The following is an 18,481-nucleotide window of genomic DNA, read 5'->3' as shown; positions in this document are numbered from 1 at the left end:
GCCAGTGCTGACATATTGCGGAGAAATTTTAATTACTTCATCTTTCATAAACGAAATAGAATATGTTCAAAACCAAGCTCTCAGACTCATTACTGGTGGAATCAAAACAACTCCAATAGATTCTATGAGATTCCTCACTAATATTAACAGCATCAAAATGACAATAGAAGAAAAAGCACTGATTCAATATGAAAAACTTATTAGATTACCAGGAAACAATTGGCATTCATACAGTCCTCTCTGTAGATTGAAAACACAAAAAAGTTTCATATCCATTGTTCAAGAATTAAAACAGAAAATCAATATCCCGAATTTAACAGAAAACCTACAAATTAAACCAAACCCTTTAACTCTATTAAATATAGAATATAATCTAAATTTAACAGAAGAAATACTAAAATCAGAAGTAAACACTGAAATACTAAAACAATTGTCTTTAGAGACAATTAATATTAGGTACCCTCCACAAAACTGGCTTCATTTATACACTGACGGATCCTTGATCTCAAGAGAACAAGGTGCCGGTGCAGGTGTTACGTGCTGTCTCTTCTCACTTTATAGATCTCTTGGGTATGGAACAACAAGTTTTGATGGAGAAATCATTGCAATAAGTGAAAGTCTCAGGAATCTTCTATGCCACATCAATCAATTTAAAAATGCAGTTATATTGTCAGACTCCAAAGCAGCTATTCTATCAATCGTCTCAAAACACACACCTTCATCTCAAACAGCAAAAATAACTAAAATGCTCTCTCAATTAATATCACTCAATAAAAGAATTGTATTCCAATGGATACCATCCCATTGTGGAATCCTGGGAAACGAGAATGCGGATGCTTTAGCAAAGAAGGGCAGCACTGCTACTTACAGACCTGTTACTAAATCTACGTATTACTCTGTGAAAAGATTTATTAAATCTACATACTTAGACTTCAACAAACAAAATTTGATAACACAATCTCAAGGGAAAAAATGGAACTCTCTGCATCAAAATCCACAGTTAATTCCCGATTTACCACGAAAATCGTCTGTTGCTGCATTTAGATTGGCAACAGGCCATGATTGTTTGGCCAAACACCTGGATAGAATTGGAATATATCAGTCCCCTAACTGCCCATTGTGCAACTCAAACCAAGAAATGGATTCGGAACACCTCAAAATCTGAGCTTCAGTGGCTGGCCATGATAATATCTTTGAAAAATATTGGAGTGCAAGAGGTCAAATGACTTTATTGTCAAACGCCTGGCATTAGAAAACAACAACAACAATGGTGCAATGAATGTGATGAGGTTCGGGGCACTGTGGGGAGCTGATGAGAAAGTCTCTGCAAGATGTATTTTAATTAGGTGCGGTGCAGGGAGGTATTGATGAATGGAGCATCGCTCTTCCTAGAACTGACCAGAGATAAGTTGTTGTAAGTTTGACCTTTATGACACTAAATAAATGACATCTCAGTCACCACATGATGTTTAATTATATTGTGGCTGAAAATATCAGATAGTTTGAGAGTAGCTGTTTGTGGGTGTGTTGTATAAGTTGAAACTGTTAATTTATATTATAAAAGTTGATCAAATGTTTCACGTTGGTTAGTTACTGTAATGTATTTAGTAGTGTGTCATTATGGTGCTTTCTGCGAGCAAGTGGCGTTATGCTGGATGTTGCCTGCGTGTAGAATTGGCATTACTCCGCATTTCTACCAAGGCTAATTTCGTTAGCTCCCCACAGTAGACACTTTGAACACCTTCCTTCTGTAATCGTCCACAAGGGCAAATGAAGAAATAAATGAATAATACATTTTATAATAATTATAAATGTCACTAAAACTTGCCACTTCTTTGATATGGCGTACCTCTTAAATGAAGCATCAGAGAACAAGGGTTGTTTTATGAAAAATAATCTCCACTGTGAGATCTGTTGCTCCCCAGAGTTTGTAGCAGAGATTCTGACTCATTCTGTATATCCTACCAACACTACAGAATATTTGAGAACCGAAGTAGAGAGATTTATTGTTTGGTCTGTATGTTCATACATGGCAAGCTGCAACCACGTAGTCAGAGGAGGCACAAAAGAAGCACCACAGTCAGTCATATATTGCAACTGCTGGTAATTCATTGCGATTATACTTTGTCATGAGGCACTTGATGTCAAACTGACAAATTTAATCACGTAGGCCTACTCACAAAATTAGCAATTTGTAACAAAGATGGAGGGATGTTCTGTTTCATTTCCACAAAGTTGCGTCTTCCCTTGAGATCATTGCTTCTACTTATTGTTTTAACGTGATCATAGTATTATTAATTTATTCAGGCCATTGTAAATTACTGTAGTACAAAATGCCAAATTAATACTATTATTCAGACAAGATTAATATTTTTATTTTGGTGAGAAATATAGTCTTCATTTGTAGCAGCATTAATAGGATCTAAATTAAGAAAAAGGGAATTTATCATTTCATACAGGGTGGTTCAGGAGGAAAGGGTCATACGTTGAGGAATGACAGTATGGGCGATTATAAGAAAAAACATTATATATACACTCAGGGACAAAAAAAAAACCGGACACTTAGTGTTCAAGGGCACTTCTTTTATGTCAGAAATTGTTAATCAAAGGTCTAGTAGGTTATGAAATGTAATGGTTTTGAAATGATAGAAAAATAAAATATATTTAAAACAAAGGATCGTGTAATTAATCATAAATACATTATTAGAAATAAAATCTTTTTGTCAGGACACGAAGGACGTAAAACCAGTAACAACATTTTTCAGCTGTGGCTCAGATATTTCGTGCTTGTAACATTGGAATCACATTTTTAATAATGTGTGTTACTCCCTCAGCATTGGATAACTGCATCAATACGTCTTGCCATGCCTTGAATTAGGCAAGAAATGGCCTCTTGAGGAATGTCTTCCCATGCTTCAAGAAGTGCTTGTGGTGGTGGCTGCCTCTTCGTAATACGCCGAGCCAGCATTCCACACAAGTGCTCAATTGGATTCATGTCAGGACTCCTTGCTGGCCACAGTAAAACATGAATCTCCGCTTCTTGCAGATAATCTCTGGTAACTCAAGCGACGTGTGGGCGTGCATTGTTGTGCATTAGAGGAAAACCATTGCCTATATATGGACCAAATGGCACCACATGATGGACCAAACATTCATTTATGTACTATCAGCTGTTAGATTTTCATCTATGAAAACCAACTCCTTGAGAGCATTCATACACACTCCTGCCCGAACCATCACTCCACCATCTCCAAGTGGCGACCTCTCAGAAATACAGCATTGCGAAAATCGTTCCCCTCTCCTTCTCCAAATTCTTTCACGTCCATCAGGTAAGCGTAGATTGAAACGAGACTCGTCTGTAAACAGAACACAGCTCCACTGTCCATTTCTCTATGATCCTATGCAAAACGCAATCTTTCAACATGATCCATTCCGAGTAATCTGGGACCAGTTGTAAGTGTAGCTGATATCAATCCACTTGTTTTCAATGTTCTTCTGTTTTCGCCGATATTGAATGTCTATGCATGTCAACAAATCGTTGGGCTACCATCATAGCTAAGAACTGATAACACCATGCACCTGTCTTCATTTTGAGTTGTGCATCGCGGACGACTCGAACCTGGTTTCCTGGTGTATTCTTGTGTCTCTTTAAAATGTTTTAGGGCATCCTGAATGGTACTTCTAGCCATATTCGTGACATCTGCGATGTAGCATACATTGCATTCATCATCATTTAGAGCAATGGCTACAGCAATATCTTCAGGTCGCATTCTTTAAAAGGATAGAGTGTGACTACCAACTTACACTCAAAACACTGACAACATGCGAAAATTAGATAAATAGCGATAATAAGGAACAAAAACACAAACACAAATTCTGTAGTAACTGAAACCTTTTACAAATACATGGTGTACCTCAAAATAATGGCTTTTTTACACGAATCCATGGTAACAAAATGACCACAAATTGATGGGTATTAAACTGCATGGCCTACTAAAACTCTAACATACATGTAATTTTTCTTTTTATGAAACAAGAGTCCGGATTTTTTTGTCCCTGTATGTATTATTAATATAGTATTTTTCCAGGTTATGAGAAATATAAACATAATAGGTTTCATATTACTTACTTACTTACAAATGACTTTTAAGGAACCCGCAGGTTCATTGCCGCCTTCACATAAGCCCGCCATCGGTCCCTATCCTGTGCAAGATTAATCCAGTCTCTATCATCATATCCCACCTCCCTCAAATCCATTTTAATATTATCCTCCCATCTACGTTTTGGCCTCCCCAAAGGTTATATATTATTTATATAAAATATTTTTCTTTTTCATGTAGAAGCATAAATCACAGAAACATTCCTTTTTATCTGCCACACTCTTCAATTGTTTTGTTTTGACATTAACATTCTGAATGGTAAAGCAATTCTTATGTTCATGTCAGATCTTTGTGTCCTCGCATTAATGGTAGTGTTTTCATTGTAAATGGTTCTTAAGTTCTCATATCAATAAATCTTAAGTTTTGATTATAAAAACTGGTCCTCAAAAGTGAACTACAGAACCTTACTTACTTATGGCTATCCATTTTAATATTATCCTCCCATCTAGGTCTTGGCATCCCCAAAGGTCTTTTTCCCTTCAGCCTCCCAACTAACACTCTATATGATTTTCTGGATTCATCCATATGTGCTACACGCCTGAACTACAGAATCATAATCACAGAGTCTTAAATGTAAAATTACATTACTTGTTAAATCAATACTAGTACATCCACAATAATAATAAAATCACATACAACAAACATAGATCTGGGGGGGGGGGGGGGGGAGAGAAACCAATAATTAAAATTATTTTGCGGAAATCACACTTTTGTTCAACTACAGACTTGAATTATGATTGCTATATTCTTTTCCTATGACAATTACTGAATGGGAAAGACAAATTTATTTATGTAGGCCTATTTAAAAATTGCTATTGGAATGCAAATACATTACAATTTGACATTAAAAATACTGTGGGCAATTACACCAGACTATGATATGAAAAACATGGAACACAGTTACCGAAAATAGCTATAGGCCTACTATCTCTTATCATAATACAGTGCAACTATCAACAATATTCTCTTAAAAGAGATAAATAATAATTGAATAAATATTACCTATCTTATCTCTCATAAGTTGTGTCTCTTTCATTGCAATGACCTCTTTGTTTTGCTTTTCTGCTTGATTCATAATCTTCATCTTCTTTTTGAATTCTAATATCTCATTCTGTATACATGAAAAAATAGACGAATGATTAGTTGGAAATACGTATTACAATAATTCTATATTCTTTATCTTAGTACTCAACCAGCCAAGCATTAAAACTTGAATATCGCATAACGGTAGTATCAGGAAGACATGTCTATCCAACACGTAATACAAAGAAATCATATACATTTTAGTGAAAATGAATTATTTATTGCATTACGAAGTTAGAATTTATAAAACGTTATATTACCAATTGTTCTGTATGGTTTTTAAACTTGGATTCTCACTTTGAGAGAGAAACAGAGGTTAAGAGTTTTGAGAATAAGGTGCTTAGGAAAATATTTCGGGCTAAGAGGAATGAAGTTATAGGAGAATGGAGAAAGTTACACAATGCAAAATTGCACGCATTGTATTCTTCACCTGACAATTAGGAATATTAAATCCAGACGTTCGAGATAGGCAGAGCATGTAGCATGTATAGGTGAATCTAGAAGTGTGTATAGAGCGTTAGTTTGAAAACCTGAGTGAAAAAGATCTTTGGGGAGGCTGAGACTTAGATGGGAGAATAATATTAAAATGGATTTGAGAGAGGTGGAATATGATGCTAGGAACTGGATTAATCTTGCTCAGGATAGGGACCGATGGCTGGCAATGAACCTCCGGATTCCTTAAAAGCCATTTGTAAGTAAGTACGATGTTGGTACAATACAAAAGGGAACAAACACAATTTACAATACAATACAAAGAACACAACAAAACACAAAATAACATGCCAACACAAAAGAAATCAAGTAACACAATTACAAAACAATAACACAAATAGAAAACAACACAAATACGAAATCACAACATGAACATGACTCACAACAGAAATACAAAAACAAAACACTAATTAAGATTTCAGAAAACACTAAATTATTCTTGACACTAAGCTGAAGAAAGTAAAAGACGCTTATGTGACACTTGTAACACATAAATCTTAAACCAATTTTAATGTTTACAAAACATTTAAACACTTCGAACACTTATACTATGTTTACTTATTTGTAGCACTAAACACTTCCAATAAACACAAACGAAGCAGCAATATAGAAAACAAATAGAACACAGGGAAATGGTAAAACAACATATAAAACTATAACGCAGTTATTAAATATTCATTACACACATTTACATAACATTTAGTTCATAATAATAAATAATTTATAATTACTATTACTCTTGTTATAACAACGTAGGGTAGGTTAGGTTAGGTAACAGGGGATTTTTAAGGAGTCTTAAAAGTCTCCTGTACGTCAGCCTAAAGGTTTATTGTGCATCCCTATTGGAATGGACACTAGCATCGTCTTCCAAAATCTGTTCCTTGGACTAGCAACAGTATTTTGGCTCCAACATTAGTGTCCATTCCTAAATCTTCCCTTGTTATGGAAAGGGAAAATCTTTACCTTTCTAAGAGTGGAAGTAAAACAGGATAATATGTGAGGCAGTCTCTTCCTCCTGTTTGCACATTCGACACATGGGTTCCTCTTTATAGAGTCCCACTGTGCGTAGGTGTTTCCTGAAGTGATCATGCCAAGTAATTAATGCAACTACACTTCTCATTCTTCTTCTGTCCAATTTGAACAGAGATGAGGGGAGAGAGTTGTTGGACCTAAGACCAGTTTCCTAGTCAGTTTTTGTCCAGGATAGGATTGCCATCTAATTTGATGTCTATCCTTAATCCATGTCTTAAGCGAGGTTTTGGCAGTGAGTAAGCTGATTCCAACCACAGGTTCAGGTCCAACAAAGGGTATCTCCGTATTCTTTTTGGTCAATTGGTCTGCATTTTCATTTCCCTGAATGCCCTGGTACCCACTGCAGTTATAAGAACGTAAGTTATTTTTTAATCTTAGAAGAGCCATCGAAAGCTGCTGCAGATAGCTGGTTCCAGTCTATTATGGTCCTATTTAAAAACGAAAACTTTTCTAAATTGGTCCTCTGTTTCTTACATTTAATTTTGTGATTATAAACTCCCCTTGAGTAGTGCGTAGGTTTTTTCAATTTGATGACTGTTTATTTATGACTTTTACACTTTTACTATGTCATACCGTAAAGTGGGGTGACTTTGAATGCCGGGATGACTTTGAACAGTAATATAGCACCTTTCTAAATTAAATGTTGTACCTAATTGCGAAAAAAACTGTTTAAGTTGTCAATAAACTAGTTCAGTTTTTTCAGAATAGGGTACAGCATTCAAATTAAAAAGGTGCTAAATTACTATTCAAAGCAGTGTTCAAAGTCACCCCACTTTACGGTACTACTTTTGACCAATAAAACGGTATGAAAGAACGTCTTTCAACCAATCATGGTTACTTATCGCATAATTTTATCAATTCTCTAGCATTTGTTTAATTTTATCACTTTCCTAGCATTTGTTTATTTTTATCACTTCCCTCGCATTTGTTTGTTTTATCACTACCCTAGCATTTGTCTCTTTGTTTGCCAACATTTCAAACTGCAAATTCTTTACAATACTATAAATATGCTTTGCGATCGTCATTTGTTTACCACTTAGACAGTCAACTGAAAATGGAGGCTCTCTTCAAACATTTTGGTCAAGCTAACATTAGTGAAATAGAATTTTACTAAGTCAATTAATATTTTATTGTATTAGAGTACCGGTACTTTATTCCTTCCAATCTTTATATACTTTCTTCTAATCGTGTAATATTCAATTAAATCCTACTCGAGTTTTGATTTGTCGATAAAATCAAAACCTCTAGTGAGATTACTGTTGATAAACTTATATAATTACACAAATTGTAATAGCAATTGCTTCTCCCTTTACATAAAACCAGAAATCTTGAACATGGATGGAAGTCCCATTTCCTGAGATACAGTAGATATCAAACATTATTTGTACACGATATTGGTGTGTTTCTATTTCATAATAATCTGCTATTCATTGTCATGTTTGCAGAAAGAGTAAGATTTATTATTTAAACTATCTTAGTTACTAAAACTATATTCGTCATCATTGTCGTCATCATCATCATCATCATCATCCAAACAAATATAAGGTCCAAGGCCCATTATGGTCTCAGTGAGTCACTCTCAGACCACCTTTTTTTTTTAGATGGCCTAAAGATCTCGTCCCTTGGGGATAGTATTGAAGCATGGCTTTTGGAAGTCTATTCCAATTCATTCATTGGACATGGTTTCTCCACTTATATTATTATTAAGCTCTGTAATATGAAAAGCTTGCCTTCCTATTTAAATTTCTTCTTCTCTTTCTTTTGTCTATCAAGATTTAGAACTCGAGGGTCTGTTCCGAGATTCAGAACTGTTCTAATCATCCTATCCTTTGCTCTGTAATAAAATTCTTGCTTGGGAAGTCTCAAGTTATTATTTGAACATGACTTTTCCATTTTAACTGGTAATGTTTAATATCATGCACTATATTACTTATTTCCAAGCCTTCTCTGATCTTTTTGTGACAATTTTGTTACTACGGATTACATGAATTAGTGGTCTGAGAAATCGCATTTTTTGAGCGTCTAGTCTTTTTTTCATTATTCTCGCTTAGAGAATATCTACATTTTTTTCTATGTGCAGTAATTCAAAATCAGTAAGATTCAAGTGAAGCCTATTCCAGGATCTAAAACTCTTCTACTCATCTTACTTTTTGTCTGTAATAAAATTCTTAGTTAGGAGGTCTCAAGTTACTTATTCTTTAAACATGACTTTTCCATTTTAACTGGTAATGTTTAATATCCATTATGTTATTTCCAATTATTCTCTGTAATTTTTGTTGGAAATTTTATTCCTGCACGTTATATGAATTTTAAATGGCATTTCTTGAACCTCCAGTCTCTTTTCATCATTCTTTGTTAGAGTATATTCACTTATTTTCTATATATCTTAATTCTAAATCAACAGGATTAGGCATGATATGTTCATGTGAGGATATGGACAAGAACACTTCTGGATCCGTTATAAATATTACGAATCAATCACTATGTTCTTTAATATTAGAACGAAAAGGAAAACGGAAGTATATATTAATAATTCAACCGAAGTTTATCACAAAAGATGACAGAATTATGAAAATATTTCAGAACTCTTTGTACACCAGATATAGGTGACTTTGTGGTAGCAACACAGAGGAATGTCTTCAGTGTTATTGCTGTTTGATGTTCTCAGGTGACAGCTATGGAATATAACGAAATAAACATAGTGAAACATGTAGGAATCAAACACACATTTAAAACGCAGAAATGTATTATGTATTTATACATAATTTGTACATACCGGTAATCTTAAAGTTGGCAACATTTTATGTATTCCACACATAGTTTAGGCATCACTGATATTACATAATACCGTAATGTCTTTTTTTTTAACTCTGTCTACCCTAAATACCTCTGTAACTAACTGAAGCACAGTTATTTTGAGATTTGTGAATATAAATCAGGCGAATGAAACACTGATCACGAATTCTACCAACTCCTTTACTGAAAACAAATGAGTATTTTTTAATATTTTTTCACAGTAAAAGGTACAGGTAGGTATTTGTATCTCACCTCAGCCTCAATCAATTGCTTGCTGAAAGCACGCCGACCTCTATCAACTGCTTCAAAGCTGTTTTGTTGTAGTCGAAACTTCTTTTCTGCCTCTATTAATTTCTTTTCATAGTCAAAAATTGCTTCTTCTTTTAGTTTCACTTTATGGGAAGTCTCTCCAAGTTTATTTGACAATTCCTTATTTTCAAGTACGTATCTATAACAGATATGAAATGGTGAACTTAATATTTGGAATACCAGAACCGTTTACATCAAAATTTAGTTAAGAAAAATTCACAATAAGAAATCATTTTACTGCTACAAAATAGTATACTGAACATTCTAAAAAGAAACTCTCAAAATAAAACTTGATATGATAATGATATGTTTACTTGATTTAAAGTTGAATTTCTCTACTTACATCAGCATGAAATAAACAGCGTTTTGCATGTGATGCATACCTTCTCACAATTACACAATAGTACCAAATGTAAATTTTATATCTCGAATTTTAAGAACTTGTACTCGTGTGTATTTTTTAATCCCTCCCCCCCCATCCCCAACAGCAGCACCCTTAACTTTATCGTTACTTACTTACTTACTGGCTTTTAAGGAACTCGGAGGTTCATTGCCAACCTCACATAAGCCCGCCATTGATCCCTATCCTGAGCAAGATTAATCCAGTCTCTACCATCATATCCCACTTCCCTCAAATCCATTTTAATATTATCTTCCCATCTACGTCTCGGCCTCCCCAGAGGTCTTTTTGTCTCCGTCCTCCCAACTAACACTCTATATGCATTTCTGGATTCGCCCATACGTGCTACATGCCCTTCCCATTTCAAACCCCTGAATTTAATGTTCCTAATTATGTCAGGTGAAGAATACAATGCGTAAATCAAGATCAGCTGGAACAGCAGTAGTTGCAAAAACATTGAAAATGACACCTCACCAGTGTCGAAACAGGACCCATCTGTCATAAGGTATATAACCTCTTTAAAATTATAACACTTTTAACATGTCAACTAAGAAAGTTTTATGATTTTTTTATTCTCATCAATAAAGATAATTGTAATTTTATTAACATGAATTGACACACGACCAGTAGAAGAGTTTTATATCATTATTGGACAAATTCTAACAGTATTATACTCCTAATATTATTATAAATCCCACAGTAACAAAAAATTGAGACAATATAAAAAGATAAAGTTAAAAAGGTTTAAAGAAAAGTATATGTCTTGAAAGCATAAGAAATAAGTTCAAATCTTCTATTAATTTTGCTTAAATTAATACACTTAAACTAATAATAAAAATATATAAATCCTAATTCCTAAGGAAAGTAATATATAATTTAATGATAAAGGCAAAAATCCCTTTCAATCCAAATACATTAATTTACCTTATAATTGCAATATTGTTTCCTGAACTCAAATAAATATAAAAGAAAGCTTAAAATAAAAAAAATAAAAAATATATAGAATTAACATTACCATCCAAAAAAATAATACAAAATAATATACTCATAAACAACATACTAGCATATACAGCCAAAAAATTAAAGTAAATCCTCTTCTTCTAGTCCACACCTGTGGAGTAACAGTTAGTGTGTCTGGCCGCGAAACTAGGTGGCCCGGGTTTGATTCCTGGTCGGAGCAAGTTACCTGGTTGAGGTTTTTAGGGGGTTTCCCTCGACCCAATATGAACCATGAAATTTCAGCCAGTGTGTGGGACTGGTGCCCACCCAGCATCGTGATGCACTTCGGGAGCTACGATAGGTAGTGAAATCCGATTGCGAAAGCCAGCTATAACGGCTGGGGGTATCATTGTGCTAACCACACGATACCGTCATTCTGGTTGGATGATCGTCCACCTCTGCTTCGGCATGTGGGCGTGAGGCCAGCAGCTCGGTCGGTCTAGGCCTTTCACGGGCTTAGCACCACAGATTATTATTATTATTATTATTATTATTATTATTATTATTATTATTATTATTATTATTCGCCTTCTTCTGCCTTTCCAAGGATTGGGGTTTATCCCGTTCCACGCCAAAGACATTTATTTTTCCTTTGGCGTTTTTAGTACTTATATTTTTTACATGGGCGAGCTACTGGCCCGCCGCATAACGCCCACTCTGGAGGACAGGGTATTATTATTATTATTATTATTATTATTATTATTATTATTATTATTATTATTATTATCCTCCTCTTCTATACTCAACATTAAATCCCGAAAACAAATCAGACTCACCCTCAGCAAACTCAAAAGGAAAGTAAAAAGAATCATTCATTTATAAATCTGAAAATCATAAAATTTCATTAAATTATAACTACCAAATAGAAATACAAAAGATAATTAAATTAAAGCCAATCTAACCTTATAAGAAATTGTCTGAGCAACAGCAGTTAATCCACCTAACAATGCATAATTTGAATTAGATGATCTTCCAGCAATCATAACAGTATATCCCCCAAACTAGTGCAATGAAGAAAAAATAATAAACCCATCTCAAAAGAAATTAAACCAGTAAAATAAGGCATTACAAACCAAACTAATAGAGCCAAAAACAATCTAAGAATGGGAGCAAAATAATAACATAAATAATTAGATAAGAAAGGGAAAGTCTGTTCCTTAGTAGAAAGCTTAATAACATGTCTAAAAGGCTGCAAAATACCAACAAATCCAACCTTATTAGGACCCTCACGAGTATGAACATATTCAAGAACCCTATGTTTCAAGAAAGTTCAGAAAACAACAACAACTAAAACAAGAATAATTAATGGCAGGAGGGCCCTTAACTTGCCATTATTCACCCCGACTCTACAAGCATGCTCATAGATGTCACTAGTGCTGAGAGGCGTACAGCACTTAGTTTATTAGTGACTATCCACAATGCACCACAGATGACGGATCCACATTACATTTCAATTGGTCAGAGTTGAAAGGCATTAAGTCAAAATTGGACTTTTTTATTTAGCATTATGAACTATTTAAGCAAAACCTATCAATTGGCACAAGAAACAATTAAGTCAGCCTTCTTCTTGTAGAAGAAACTGTTGCTATTGTAACGTTAATGGACGAGGAAAGCATTAAGTCATTGACTTCCTGCCTTTCAGTGCCATGTCACACCATGCGAAGTTGACCAAGCAGCTGAACTGCTGTTTTCCAATTCTCGCCAATTCCGCGTCCTTGTTTGTTTTAGTAGATTATTTTATGACACTATATCAAGATTTCAGGTTATTCTGCGTCTGAGTGAAATGAAGGTGATAATGTTGGTGAAATGAGTCTGGGGTCCAGCACCGATAGTTACCCAGCATTTGCTCATATTGGGTTGAGGGAAAACCCCAGAAAAAACCTCAACCATGTAACTTGACCTGACTGGGATTCGAGCCTGGGTCACCTGGTTTCGCGGTCAGATGTGCTAACCATTACTCCACAGGTATGGACCTGCAGCCTTGTGATATCAATGTATCAGTGTAACATGAGTCATAAGTGACTAAGTTTTTCAGTCTTCTTTACTCTACTTAGTTTGTATTTTGCTATATATTAAGAAAAGTTGTAATTTATAACAATATTTTCATTGAATGTAGGTGATATTTATGTTACAAATAAATATAACTAAAATATTATGTAATATTTAAATATGTAACGTATTTATGAAGTGTAAGTAGCAACCATGACGCTGAAAAGCATTAAGTCAATTTTTCTAAATAATCTTTTTAATGTATATGAAGAATTGAATTTGTATTTCTATTGTGGCACACATAGACTAGGGAATTATCGTACAGCTTAACATAAACATTCAACAAATTTACTTCGTTTTCTTCACGATATAATGTTTTCTGTCTCTCCTGAAAAGTCGCAAAAACTGACTTAATGCCTTTCAGCTCCGACAGATTCATTTGTGATGAATGAATGATAATAGAGAAACTGTTGGGATGTCATAGGGGAACTGGAGTACCCACAGAAAAACCCCTTGTTGCTTGAAACCTGGATCCCCTCATTCAGTAGTTCAGTATGCAGGCACTGAGCTACTTGGCTGTTACTGAATTTGTTTCAGTAGAAAATAAGATTTGTTTGTTACGATGATTATAATTGTTAGAATTCACCTCACCTTCGGCTTGCTGTTACCAATTAATGCTTCTTATTATTCTATTTTTGCTATAAAATATATTAAATTAAATTCTACAAACATTCCTTGAAAATGCAGAATATGAATACATGAGTACACTACATTATAGACTAGCTGTCGGGTACTTCACTAGCTTCAAAATCATAATGGAATGTTAAAAAAACATAGGCCTACTTTTAACTGTAGCATTTAATAGTTAAGGCAGGTGAAGAAACAACTAGATGCTTTTAAATCCATCAATGAGCATATTTTCTCTACCAAATAGACTACAGTAGGTAGAACCTCTATTATCCGTGGTAATGAAGGGGGTGGGCTGAACAGTTAATCGAAAAAATCGGATAATCCGTACTGTATTTCCTAAGGCTAATAAATATCTATCTATCCATCCATCCATCCATCCATCCATCCATCCATCCATCCATCCATCCATCCATCCATCCATCCATCCATCCATCCATCTATCTATCTATCTATCTATCTATCTATCTATCTATCTATCTATCTATCTATCTATCTATCTATCTATCTATCTATCTATCTATCTATCTATCTATCTATCTACCTATCTACCTACCTACCTATCTATCATAAAAGATTATCGTAAATTTAGTGAACAATATTTACACTTTCGTAGTTTTGCCGGTGTTGCATTTAATATGCTAGATAGTGGATCAGAAGTTCACTAATTGAAGTCTGACTATCAACGACGGGTTTTTAAGGGGCAAGGAAACCTTTGTAATGGCTGTCTGTGGAAAGATTTCAGCATTGGAGATCTCGTGTTGTAGATTTACGTACTTTCTACACTCCAATCTCGGATTCTGATGCGAGATGAGCCACGGTTTATCTTTCTCCAACCACTCAATTATTTACACTTTTTTTTTTCGATTCTTAGCACAGTGAGTGCTCGTTTGATACCCGTAGAAAATATTTCATATAGAAGTTATACAGTACGACAATTCGAACAATAGACCATACTTGTAAGGGAAAAGACTTGTAATAACCCTGTCTAGAAAAAAAATAACGTGCTAATACAATGTGCAATACTTCATATATTTCTGCAGCAAAAAAAGCGAGAGAAACACAGACGGTTAATCCAGCAATCGGTTAATAGGGTGACGGATAATCGGGATTCTACTGTATTTTTGTCACCTGTCTCTCTCCTTCTCAAGGTTTGATGTAGTCTTTCGCTGCTTCACTATTTCGGACTTAAGGTTTTCAATTTCGTTTTCTAACGTTTTCCTCGCTTGATCTTGCAGGGTTTGCTGTTCATGAGCTTCCTCTGAAATAAGAAAAGTGAAATATTACGAAAAAATGAAAACTCGTAAGGTTACAAGTTAGTATGCCAGAAAAGAAAACAAAGAACATGGCGATGTTATTAATATTGTTCCACAAAATATATACATCATGTTTTTTTCGATTACACTTTTCATTCAAATATAAAAGAAATGTAAGATATAAACCTTTCACAGTTAAAGATTACTGAGTTTAAGCAACTTCGCATAGACAAAGAAGCTTTCAATACTTAACTTTGATTGTCTTGAAAAACATATAAGAACATGTTCTAATCGATCGAAGACTTGACAATTCTTAGAAAGACGTGACCATGGGATTCGAAAAAAAGTGATGTCCTGGTAGAGAAAAGTTGTCTGCGAGTTAATTCAATTATACAAATTAAACCCACGTCTGTATGCCGAGAGTTCTGTGGAATACCACAACAAAATGAAAAATAATGAATGAGGAAATTGCATGCTAGATATCTCGAATTAAATACCAATACATGTATTTTATTCAATAAAGAAGAATATAACCTTTAACCTGGGCAAATTCTTACTCACTTACTGGCTTTTAAAGAACCCAAAGGTTCATTGCTGCCCTCACATAAGCCCACCATCGGTCCCTATTGTGAGCGAGATTAATCCAGTCTCTATCATCATATCCCACCTCCCTCAAATTCATTTTAATATTATTCTCCCACCTATGTCTCGGCCTCCCTATTAACACTTTATATACACTTCTAAATTCGCCCATAGGTGCTACATACCTTGCTCATCTCAAACGTCCGGATTTAGTATTCCTAATTATGACAGGTGAAGAATAAAATGCATGCAGTTCTGCGCTGTGTAACTTTCTTCATTCTCATGTAACTTCATCCCTCTTAGCCCCAAATATTTTCCTAAGCACCTTATTCTCAAAAACCCTTAATCTCTGTTTCTCTCTCTCAAAGTGGGGCAAATACTAATCATAAATATTTTGTTTAAAAAAATATGCAATCGTAATATACTAATATTCTTTGTTTTAGGGTAAATATTGTATTCTAAAGCTTAGTAATTCTCCAAAGGATTTACATATTTATGCTGTAATAGAGTATTCAGTAGATAGGCCTACAGAGGTTACAATGAATTTGAAGCACATATTTTAAAATCTTATCAAATCTTTAGCAATACGAAACAGTCTATGGCAAATATTTTTCAGTACTGATCAATCTTTGATCAGTTTCCGTGTAAATTATTTAATTGGAAGAAAAATCTGATCATGTACAAACAGCTTCAGATCTCGATCTTTAAAAGGAATTCAAACTACATAATACTAGGGCTGTGTCGAAGTTAGAATGAATGGATGGGTAATATTCTAATATTAATACGTTCACTCTATTGAAGTGACGCTACTCTGTGAGAATTAAATGTCTGCTTGGTGCATTTATCTGTAACCCATTACAAATTGTGTACTGATGATATCTACCTTTCGCTTTAAGGATGTATTTGTTCAAGATCTTTCTTTCTCTCTGTAGGGTGCGACAGATATTTCTGTAATTCTCTGCCTGACACTTGGCTTCATCCACATCTTTTTCTAATTGAACAATGGCTGCTTTAAATTTTTTGGTTTCTTTCTCCAGAATTCCACGTTGATTTTCTGATTCCGTGGGCTTGGCAGCTGAGACTACTGCGGGCTTGACAGATGAGACTCCTGGGGGCGTGGCAGTTGAGACTCCTGTTGGCGTGGCGGTTGAGTCTGCAGTGGACTTGGCGCCTGAGACTCCTGGGGGCGTGGCGGTTGAGACCCCTGTTGGCGTGGTGGTTGAGTCTGCAGTGGACTTGGCGCCTGAGACTCCTGGGGGCGTGGCGGTTGAGACCCCTGTTGGCGTGGTGGTTGAGTCTCCAGTGGACTTGGCGCCTGAGACTCCTGGGGGCGTGGCGGTTGAGACCCCTGTTGGCGTGGCGGTTGAGTCTGCAGTGGACTTGGCGCCTGAGACTCCTGGGGGCGTGGCGGTTGAGACCCCTGTTGGCGTGGCGGTTGAGTCTGCAGTGGACTTGGCGCCTGAGACTCCTGGGGGCGTGGCGGTTGAGACCCCTGTTGGCGTGGCGGTTGAGTCTGCAGTGGACTTGGCGCCTGAGACTCCTGGGGGCGTGGCGGTTGAGACCCCTGTTGGCGTGGCGGTTGAGTCTGCAGTGGACTTGGCGCCTGAGACTCCTGGGGGCGTGGCGGTTGAGACCCCTGTTGGCGTGGCGGTTGAGTCTGCAGTGGACTTGGCGCCTGAGACTCCTGGGGGCGTGGCGGTTGAGACCCCTGTTGGCATGGCGGTTGAGTCTGCAGTGGACTTGGCGCCTGAGACTCCTGGGGGCGTGGCGGTTGAGACCCCTGTTGGCGTGGCGGTCGAGTCTGCAGTGGACTTGGCGCCTGAGACTCCTGGGGGCGTGGTGGTTGAGACCCCTGTTGGCGTGGCGGTTGAGTCTGCAGTGGACTTGGCGCCTGAGACTCCTGGGGGCGTGGCGGTTGAGACCCCTGTTGGCGTGGCGGTTGAGTCTGCAGTGGACTTGGCGCCTGAGACTCCTGGGGGCGTGGCGGTTGAGACCCCTGTTGGCGTGGCGGTTGAGTCTGCAGTGGACTTGGCGCCTGAGACTCCTGGGGGCGTGGCGGTTGAGACCCCTGTTGGCGTGGTGGTTGAGTCTCCAGTGGACTTGGCGCCTGAGACTCCTGGGGGCGTGGCGGTTGAGACCCCTGTTGGCATGGCGGTTGAGTCTGCAGTGGACTTGGCGCCTGAGACTCCTGGGGGCGTGGCGGTTGAGACCCCTGTTGGCGTGGCGGTTGAGTCTGCAGTGGACTTGGCGCCTGAGACTCCTGGGGGCGTGGCGGTTGAGACCCCTGTTGGCGTGGTGGTTGAGTCTGCAGTGGACTTGGCGCCTGAGACTCCTGGGGGCGTGGCGGTTGAGACCCCTGTTGGCGTGGCGGTTGAGTCTGCAGTGGACTTGGCGCCTGAGACTCCTGGGGGCGTGGCGGTTGAGACCCCTGTTGGCGTGGTGGTTGAGTCTCCAGTGGACTTGGCGCCTAAGACTCCCAGGGGCGTGGCGGTTGAGACTCCCGGGGTCATGGCAGCTGAGCCTCTAACCGAGCCTCTTGGTGGCGTGTTATCCTTCATCCCAGCTATGCCAGCCTTCTGCTCTCTGCTAGACTGTTGTTCGTTGAATACAGGGCTCCTACAAAAGACATGTCTGGTTTAGAAAACATGTAATTTACGTTCTATGAATCTGTGGTTCATGAAAATAGCACTAATGGA

The 18,481-nt window shown here is 37.0% G+C and overlaps 1 protein-coding gene across 1 annotated transcript in view; it reads right to left on the bottom strand.

The window, feature by feature from the left end:
* LOC138698935 (cilia- and flagella-associated protein 58-like) overlaps positions 1-17,503 on the bottom strand; it is a 37,284-nt gene extending 19,781 nt beyond the window's left edge. Inside the window, exons 1-4 of the mRNA XM_069825134.1 lie at positions 16,669-17,503; positions 15,079-15,208; positions 9,816-10,011; positions 5,163-5,271 (exon numbers count right to left, since the gene is read on the bottom strand). Of these exons, the coding sequence (XP_069681235.1) occupies positions 5,163-5,271; positions 9,816-10,011; positions 15,079-15,208; positions 16,669-17,503 (1,270 nt within the window). The remainder of the gene's footprint in view (positions 1-5,162; positions 5,272-9,815; positions 10,012-15,078; positions 15,209-16,668) is intronic.
* Positions 17,504-18,481: the final 978 nt, after the last annotated feature.

Source organism: Periplaneta americana, chromosome 4, assembly GCF_040183065.1.
Source record: "Periplaneta americana isolate PAMFEO1 chromosome 4, P.americana_PAMFEO1_priV1, whole genome shotgun sequence".
Classification (NCBI taxonomy): domain Eukaryota; kingdom Metazoa; phylum Arthropoda; class Insecta; order Blattodea; family Blattidae; genus Periplaneta; species Periplaneta americana.
This window is presented reverse-complemented; position numbering and strand designations above follow the sequence as displayed.